Raw genomic sequence first — 9,959 nt, 5'->3', positions numbered from 1 at the left:
GAAGCTAAAAACAGGGGCAGGTAAAAGAAAGGGAGGGTGAGCGAGCGAGCGAGCGAGAGAAAAGAAAGAGAGAATAAGTGGGTTGAGACTACACCTGTCAAACTCCCCTGACCGCAAACACCAGGTGAGGTGAAGGTATGTTGTCAGAGCACTGCCTTCTAAGAAATGGTATGAAACATAGCATGGATATAAAGAATCAAAGGGAGAGACAACCTCCTAGTGACACATTTACACTATTTGGAGCGATACAGTCTGGTTCAAAACACGACAGCATCATCCATACATTCAAAAATATAGTTCAACCTCCAATGTTTACTGGAGGTTGTACAGACTTGTGGACAAATATAAACTCTGCATGTAAAAACTATTAAATATGATTCCAAACTTTTGATGAGTGTCTAAATGCAAAGAACTAAAAGGTTCATATACAATGCGCACAGGTGCAGAAGTTTCCAGAAAATGTCAGGAATGTGCTTGTGCTCATAACATAGTCAAACTTGTTTCAGGCTTACGTCAGCTTTTCCTGTGTTCCTGTATATAGGCTGACGTGTCATTAACCTGAATTAAAAGGCAATTACAACAACAGACTGAGTTAACAAAAGAGATCTAGATATTTTATTTAATAAAAAATATAAAATAAACTCTATTAAAGAGTCAGAACTTGTCAATGTGATGCAATCATGTTGTGGGTGGTTGTCAGGACGTTACTATGCAGTTACTAAGGTGTTTATGTTCTTTGGTTTCACTAAATGTTAAACTGTGGGTGTACATCACCCACACCAAATAATACATTTCCAAACAATACTATTTCGCCCAATTTCGCTGTTTTTCAGGAAATAGATGAGCACACTATACTATTCAAAATGTTCAAATACTGTGTTTCCAAGGTTGAAAAGCACTTTTTAATACTTCTTATTGGTTAGATATTTGCAAAAACAAGTTACACACATAAACTGTGCCTAATAATAATGATTTATGGCAATTTATTTTATAAAATTCAGGAAATATGGAGATTCAAGGTTTCAGAAGGACAGCAGTGATATATTATACAGCAATGTATAATTTACCTATTTGTTTAACATATACAACTAGGACAAAAATCTTATAAAATAAAAACTGCACCTTCCCAGAGGAAGATTTTACAGTACACATCAACCTCTTGGATGTGTCTTCTTAAATTGCAAACAGAAACAAATGAGGCGATTGTTAAAATACATGAATCAGGTGTAAAATGAATGTAGACTGTAAAGGCAAAATAATCTGGATTTTAATAAATTTGATGTGAAACGTTTGAGTTTATATTGAAATCTTCAATAATATTGACTTTTAACTGCAAACTTGACACATTTGAGCTCAGTTTGTGTCATTGTTGAGATCTCTTCTAAAAGCTTCTGAATGTGAGATTTCTGCATATCAGGAGAAATCTACTGTATGAGAGGCAAGATTTCCTCTCAATCTCATTGATGGAGTAATAGAAATAACTATTAAATAAATATTAAAGAGGTCTTCTTTCTCATGAGTGGCCACAGCATTCAAATGAGAAATGACGTATAAAATGAATAACGTATATAATTTATACAGAAACGTGATTAAAAGCAGCAAGCTCATATATCCGTCTCGGTTTTATATAGCAACACACACAGATCTCATTCTGCAGCTGTCACAGACTGACACGGCCCTGCAGCGCACCATGTGTTGTGTAGGTTTGATGAAAGCAGAGGTTCAGTACTTGAGTATATACGGCAGCCTCGTCCCAGGATGGCTGGCCCTCTTGTTTCATGCGGCGCTGTGGCACAGCTGTTATAGTAGAGCATCTCCCCTCCTCCATCCCTTTCTCTGTCTGTGTTTCCTTCCCCTCCTCTCTATTCCTCCACTTCCTGACAAATAGGACAAAGATCTGTGAGTCCTTAATTCCTCCAGTGGCAGAGAAGCATTGAAGAGCGGAAAGCATGTGGTTATTCTGCTTTTCTGTCGTTTTTATAAACCTCTCTCCTCTTACCACTGGGGCCGCTTTTGAGAGAGAAAAACAGCCAAAGAGAAAGAAAAAGGGAGAGAGGGGGGAAATCACGATGTTATGTTATGTGATGCGGGGGGTCTTGCTCTTTTCCCTTTATTTTCACCTTCATTTGAAGTGTTTTTGTTCAGACGTTAGCTCAGAAAACTCAGGAGACTTGAGCAAAAGTCTGAACCGTATTGGTGTCCGTGGGAAATAATTGAGATATTAAAGAGGTCTCATTTAAAGGAGTGAGCCACAAGAGTCTGAGCTCTTCACCACAGAGGGAACATCACAGAGTTACACCTGCAGTTTGAGAAAACCATGTGATTTTTTTTTAGGGTTCTGTGAGGTTGGTGCCAGCCGTAGTCGTGACAGGCTCTCATCTCGCTGGCCAGCGTGCAGACTTTTACTATTTAATTACCGCTGCGTCCGTCACGCTGACTGCCAACTCCAGGGGTGAACATGCAACCCTGTCTTTAAGACGGCCAACTTGTTCTTTAACATCCTGCCAGAGAAATCTCCATGGCAACTACACTTGACATTGAATGTAAGAGTGTGGCTCTGTGCAGGTAGAGTTAGTTAGCTTCAGGGTCATTAATGATGACAGGAATTTAGCCCTCGACGTACAGAAATACATTTACAAAGGATTTTGTATTTAAAAGTCATCTGTGTTTTAATGACCAACAAGGTCACAAAGTCCCAGAAAGTACCATGATAATATTTCTGCATAACAGCTTTTTACAGATGCTTGCAAAACTTACAACAAATTCACTAAATGAATGAATGAATCTTCTATTTCCAGACAAAAATATCTACGCATCATTAAATGAGCATGAAATACTATTCGCCGTTTTTAGCTATAAGCACACTTTTGACCTTCTTGACAGTTTTCAAATTCTTCTTTCTAGGAAAATTATAGCGAAATATAAATTAAATCTGCAATCCGTAACTTTTGCCTCTCTATCGCCATCTCTGTTTAAAACATCAAATTGCAGGTTAATTTGAAAAACAAATTAAAATGTTCAGTAAAATCCGACAAGATCCGAACCTGATTCTTTCTTAATAAGGACAGTCATAAAAAGCTTTCCACTACATGTCTGTGTATGATTGTGCATGTAACTAATAACATTAGAATTTAATTTGCACTTGCTTAATACTTGATTTTTATATATTTTAAACAAAATAAAATTCAGATTGTAGCTTTAAGTGAAGATAAAGCCCTAGAAAATGTATGTGTAGACATTTTTACTCAAAAGACTACACTGTAAAAGGGTCTATGAAAAAAATCTGGCAGCTGGGGTGGTGTTATTTTATGTTTTCCATTATACATGGAAAAACTGTCAAAAAACATAATAACAGAAAGAAATCTGTAAAATTACGGGCTTTTTATAGTGTATGTTCTGTATATTTTGCAGTACATAGATTATTAAATGTAATTTTTCTTTAAAAGTAGTTTGTACTTGGAACCCTTTGTAACGTTCATCTCAATGTCCTCAAGGTGTACCAATTCAAATAAACAATTTTAAAACCGATTAAACATTTTAAAGCTGAGCAAATGGGCAAATTCATATTTTTACCATGACTAGTTCAGACGTTTCCATGTCCAGACATTTACATTCTCCTGATGTTTCCAGGTTTTCCTCTACTGCAGGGATTTTGGGTATTAACCGTGAAGTGAATCGGGTGATGCGTGTTTGTGTGTGAGTCACTAAAGAGCTGTTGAGGTGAAAAACAGATCTCTCTTTCCGCCCAGCTTTCATTTAGCTGCTCCTTTGGCCTACAGGGCCATCCTTTTGCATAGTTCATATAGTGCACGTTCATGCCTCTCTGCCTTAATGTCCCCTGTGGCATGCATTAAAACTGCTTTCCCGCTTTCTGTCTATCAGAGGAGCGGAAGTGTTTCCTTTTCCTCCATTATGTATTCTGAGCAGCCGCAACACCCCACTCCAATCAGCACTCTTGGAAACACATGCACCCGAACCTCTCACCTGACCAGAATAATTTCATTTCAGACTCATCCTCCTCTCCTCTGGGCGGAGCTGGCATGGATTTACGGTAATTTAAGCATAACATGTCAATGCACATTTGAATAGCGATTGAAACTATTCAGAAGGTATCAAAGGGCTCATCATTTTTCAAGGAAACATAAAGATATTAGTAATGTGTTTTGTTGGCAGAATAAAAACTCCAAACAAATAAGAGATAATGAACTGTGAGCAATATAATCATGTACATGTCCCAACTGGCCTACAATGAAATTAGACACAGAACATGACTGTACAGATCCAATAATGTTCTTCTGCCAAATCTAATGAGCGCCTATGTTCAGAACAGCATACATATAACTTTTTCTATTTTTGTTGTATATAGCAGGGTTTCCCTAAGTAGGGGTCGGAAATTCCCCCCCGGGGTCGCAAGGCCGCGTTGGTGGGTTCGCCAGATGATTTCCATTATTAGGAATAGCATATTAAATCGTTAAATGTAACATAATATAAAAATAATAGTTATGTTAAAAAAAACACATTAGGTTAGGTGTAGCAAGTCAATTTACAGCACTGTGTTAAACATTCCCATATGTGCACGCAGATTATTGTTTAAGTTTAGGATATTTTTGTTTTTAACGAACCGTTGGTTTATATCGACCAAAGCAGGGAGGCCAGCAGAGAAGCGCTGCAGTCAGAAAGGCTATTGTCCTCAGGTAGGCTACGAAAAGAGGTCGTCGTTGCATTAAGAGGAATCCATCAGCACTCGAATCAGTAAAACATCTTTAGTAAGTAATAGTTCATGAACTATGTATAACAACAAGTAAAACAATGAGTAAATAACTATAAAGTTATTTTAAGTTAGACTGCAGGGCCGTAGCCAGCCTTGTGGAAGTTCACTTTACTCCAAAAAGAGATAAATACATTTCCTCCCACATATATAATTTAACTTTAAGGTTCAAATACTTGTATGCTCTAACTCCACTGTTTATGTGAATGCCCCACTCTTCATACAAATGGTAAAATGTGTAATCGGAGGACCACTACGAGTCAAGCTGCTCATTACAAATACTACTTGTTCTTTATTAAGGGTCCATTTGGTAAGTTTTAGTTTCAGGTGTTAATGAATACATTAACTAAACATGTAGTAACATATAGTTGACCTGGGCAGTTTTGACATATGAATCCCCATGACTCCAGTATTACCTAAGGTCAGCCCTTTCATGGCCGTAGCCAGGGTTTGAAAATGAGTGAGGTCTGTGGTGGGTGTCAATAACTATATCTAACATTACCAATAAATGCTATTCATCATTCCACTTTACTAAATATAATGAATAGTAAAGTTAAAAGATGATAAACGTATACCTATAATCAAGGTTTGACACTGTGGCTAGGGGGTTTCCAAAAGGACAAACTGTTCCTACTCTACCCAGTCCGAGCTGATCTCAAAACAGTGTCAGAATTGGAGACGTGCGCTCTATCGAGGAGGCTAAACGTCTGTCCCTAAAGCAACCCTTGAATTCGGGAAGTCAGGTTAACTTGCACAGCTCTCTCTCACTGATCTCTGTTGCACTAGCCACACGGCATTTTCATTTTTGGAAATAATATTTTATATGACTGAAGTTGACAATGGCATGCTGTGAGATCATGCATCAAAAAGTATGGCCAACATAAAAAACTAAAATGTTCCTGTATGTTGTTGAAAAATTAATGCCTGTACGATATGATATGTAAAAATGTAGAAGAGTAAGTTTGGCAAAAGGTGGATTCGAACTTGGTCGATAGCGTCAAAACTAATATTACTTGTCAAACGTCTTACTCACTGCACTACTGAAGCTTCTGATGATGTGTTGATGATGGCATGAATGATCTCCCACAATGCAATGCCCCCAACTTCAGGCTTAGTTTAGTTGTACTGGAAATAGAATTTTTTTTAAATGTAGTGTTGTCAAGTCGATTAATCATGATTAATCGATTGTGTTTGATCAATCAAAATTAGGCGAGCTTGTCCACTAAGTGTTGTCAAATCAATTAATCGCAATAAATGTTTGCGTTTATGTAATATGTCTGGCGTGTTCAATCATATGTTTATATAAATACACAAATATATATAAGAAACATGAGTAATATTTATTCACATTTATACATTATATTTAAGTTAGGCCTGTCAAGCAATTAACCATGATTAATCGATTTTGTTTCATCAATCAAAATATGAGACATTAATCATGTTTTTGTGTTTATAAATACAAAATTAATATTCACAGTACACATATACAGTATTATGTAAACACAAACCTTTATTCTGGATGCGATTAATTGTTTGACAGCCCGAATTTAAATATAGATTTATATTATCTTTATGTAAATATATGATATATATACATACTGTATGCATGTGTGTGCGTTTATATATACATATAAATCTACAAGCCACACATATATCTTTTATAATTTATCGTTATGAATCGATTTGACAGCACCACTTGAATTCTTTTTCATAAAGATCTAAGTAAAAGATTGGGAGCATGTTCACTTAATCCTGTCGATCAAAACACAAGGCTTATATAAACAGCCACTTATCTCAAATGTGATTTTTTAAATTGACAACAGGCCCGCATCGCATGCAAGATTATCAGCAACATAGCAAACTACACTTAGAAATCTTGTTGCATACTGTTCACAAAAAAGATCAGCTGTCAGTATACCCTCATAAACCACTGTTCTTTTCCAATAGCCAACAAGTGAAACTAGCACAAATGAAGCCTTTGTGACATGTTTAAAACATAAATCTATAAGGAAACTTCTGTAAGATAACCTTTTAAGAGGTATCAGCTTCAGTAAGCTTTAATAATTTAATTTAGATACATTTTCATTATTGTTGACAGTCATTACACAATATATATATTTACATAAGTCATTATGAAATATCATTATAATTTACAGGATTTTATACAAAATTGCCTGACAGACGCCTTGATTGTATGATCCAGATCCTTCACATATTGTTAGTGAACCAAAGTGATAGTTACAGTAAATTTCATCGTAATAATGATTTCTTTCCTGCTTACAAGTTTGACTGGTGCACGTTGAGGCCTTTTAAAAAGATTCAGATCCTTCGCCCAATTTTTCAGTAGCAAGATTTTTTTTCAACCAAAGTCTTCAACATTAAGAAATCTAATACACCAAACAATACGTTTAAATCATGAACCATAACATTAACATCTGATATTATAACTATTGAATCAGAAAAGTTTCTTTTTTTTACCATGATGTAATATCAGCTACTAGTTTTCAACTTAATCTATCAGTTGTGTTGATGGAGTACAGATATATTGTGTCTTTCGCCATTGAGGTGAAGCCACCTCATCCATATATACTGTGTCAAAAACACTCGAGAGATGTGTTTCCTCCCAGCTGCTCACCACATAAAGTTCATACAGTGCAAAGATGAGGACGACCTGGGTACTTCTCAGGCAGCCGGACCGGACACCAGGGTAATAATGGTCCATGAGGTTCCTTCTGTGAGTCCTTTGTCATGGCTCAGTCTTCTAATATTTCCATTTTTAATTCCCTGCATCAGATAAATCCTAAATAGGAAGAGTTTCCTTGTTGGCCCGACGTCGAAAAAGAAAGGAAAAAACAACGCTATTAAAAGGACGTGTTTTGGAAAATACCCTGTATGGCTTGCTGACAGTGTCTTTGCATTGTGTCCTGCAAACGCATTTTAAAGAACAGAAGTACTGGTAAATTGTCAAATGAAAATGCATTGTGCTGCAGCTCTCCGTAAGAGATAAACGAAACAAACAAACCCAAGCATGCTTTTAAAAGATATATCTGATATACAGCGTAACTATAGGAAAATAGACTTTCAAGACCGACTCCTTTTAAAATCATTTGTAAAGCTTTCTGGGATGCAGTTGGCTACGAAGTGAACATATACTAACCAAAAAAGCGAATGCCTAAAATATATGCAAATACAAGCATAAATATTTGATCCACAGAGTAATCTACGTATGACAAATATAAGTGATATACTAAATGGCTGGAACAAGCGGGTGAACTTCATGTCCGTATCCAGTTCCTCTGATGTTCCTCGCGGTTTATGTTCTCAGAACAAAACGCAAAAAAGAGTCCTGAATTTTTTTTTACCTTGTCACAGACCTCCTGTCTTTCCTCCACATTTGAAATAAATCAGCAAAAACAGTGTACTGTTTAATTCTCTTTTTTAATTCTCTTTGTTGGTGGCGTTGTTTTCTTTCCGTTTGGTCCGTTCCTCTCCTCCGACCAGTTTAATGGACGTAGTAAAGCCAGTAAACTACGTTGAAGAAGGAAAACACGGTGGGAAAGATCATTCTCGACCACTTGTCGATGGAGTTGACGTCAGACAGGTCAGGTATGTTCACCTTGAGCTGAGAAGCCCGTCTCCTGAGCCGGCTTTTCTTCTGGGTGGCGTGCCGCTCCAGGGCGCTGTGCCCATAGTTCTGGCGGGCCATGGCCGCCCGGCGATACTGGAGGGTTGAGCTGTCGTAAGCTAGCATGGTGCTGCGCGGGTCACCCAGCCCCCTGGACAGATCAGACGGTCCCATTTCGTTCTTCATCTCCACTGTGGTCAGCCGGATGTCGTCTGGTGTCATCTGTATTAACAATAAGCACCATGGTATCAGGTCTGTGAGATGATGACATCACTATGATCAAACTGAGGACATGTTAATGAGCCGTTGCGTGACAATATATTTGTAAAACCAGCATTTTTCTGAGATCTGTTTGAACGTTAAGTAGAGGTTTTTGATGATGTCAATTTTGTTTCAAAGCCTGCTATGATTTAAAATCACAGACCAATGCTGATTTATCATATATGGAAATGAGTACAGTGATGGATCTACAAGTTGAAAAAAGCGGACGTTCCCTTTAAAACTGTGATGAATGGGGTACAACCGCACTTGGCTTAAGTCCAAAAGAGTACATCATTGTTGGCTGCACTGCACCCATAGTAAAGATTTTAGGACGTAAATATTCTGTAAACTATTTCCGAATTTCAACCAAGGCATGGTTAAAATTCTGTCCGCATATAACCAAATGAATGCAAATAAAAAGAGATCAATGGTGAGGAATCAGACTGCAGAGATGGAGGAAGGGAAGGACAGAAGGAAAGCAGGACACCTCGTGTCTTGCACTTCCAGCGATTGTGCGATCTTTAGAAACTTTGCACTACTGAAACTATTTATCTTAATAGATATTTAAACACTATCATACTGTAGCTTCTGAATTACAATTACTCATCTGAAAGGTTTTCTGAAACATAAGATTAGAATGACTACAACATGCTACTCTTAATGCTAATGCTAACAACAAACATTACCGTTTTTCTGTATGTATAAAATATCGTTGCCTGATAACCACACACACTCAACAGATTATTAAATAGGTTCTCCCAGAAATCGATCAAACTTGAGAACAGTAAATCTTTCTCTTTCTAACTATTATGTTGAATATTCAACACATCAAAGCATGTTTCAACAACATCTAATTTGCCTAAATTAATTTATATATGAAAGTCAGTATATATATTTATTGTGTGTTAAGACTACGTTTTTCCCCACGTATGTTGTATTTATGCCATTTTTGCTCTGGTTTCTCTGTGCTGGTAAGGCTCTTAATTATTTATAGCGGTTGTTATGTGGGAACAACGACCTGCAAATGTCTTGACTGGCCAATCGGAATCAAGCATTCAACGAGCCGTGTAATGAACAGGGAATTCATAAGCTAACATGAACTAATGATAACACTTTATATTAGTAAATCATTAACAAACATATAATGCTTAACAGATCATTCGTTACTATTTTTTTAAATAACTAGAAACATACGTTAATGTGTTTGTTAATATTTACTAATAAACTTATTTAACATTACTAAGTGATTAACAGATCATTATTTATAGGATAATGCACTTCTTCAAAACCTTCAAAAGATTTTAA

The 9,959-nt window shown here is 36.8% G+C and overlaps 1 protein-coding gene across 1 annotated transcript in view; it reads right to left on the bottom strand.

The window, feature by feature from the left end:
• Positions 1–6,789: 6,789 nt before the first annotated feature.
• gabrb2a (gamma-aminobutyric acid type A receptor subunit beta2a) overlaps positions 6,790–9,959 on the bottom strand; it is a 36,388-nt gene continuing 33,218 nt past the window's right edge. The window contains exon 10 of the mRNA XM_079480604.1: positions 6,790–8,615. Within this exon, the coding sequence (XP_079336730.1) occupies positions 8,271–8,615 (345 nt within the window). The 3' untranslated portion in view covers positions 6,790–8,270. The remainder of the gene's footprint in view (positions 8,616–9,959) is intronic.

Source organism: Barbatula barbatula (assembly GCF_947034865.1).
Source record: "Barbatula barbatula genome assembly, chromosome: 18".
Classification (NCBI taxonomy): Eukaryota; Metazoa; Chordata; class Actinopteri; order Cypriniformes; family Nemacheilidae; genus Barbatula; species Barbatula barbatula.
This window is presented reverse-complemented; position numbering and strand designations above follow the sequence as displayed.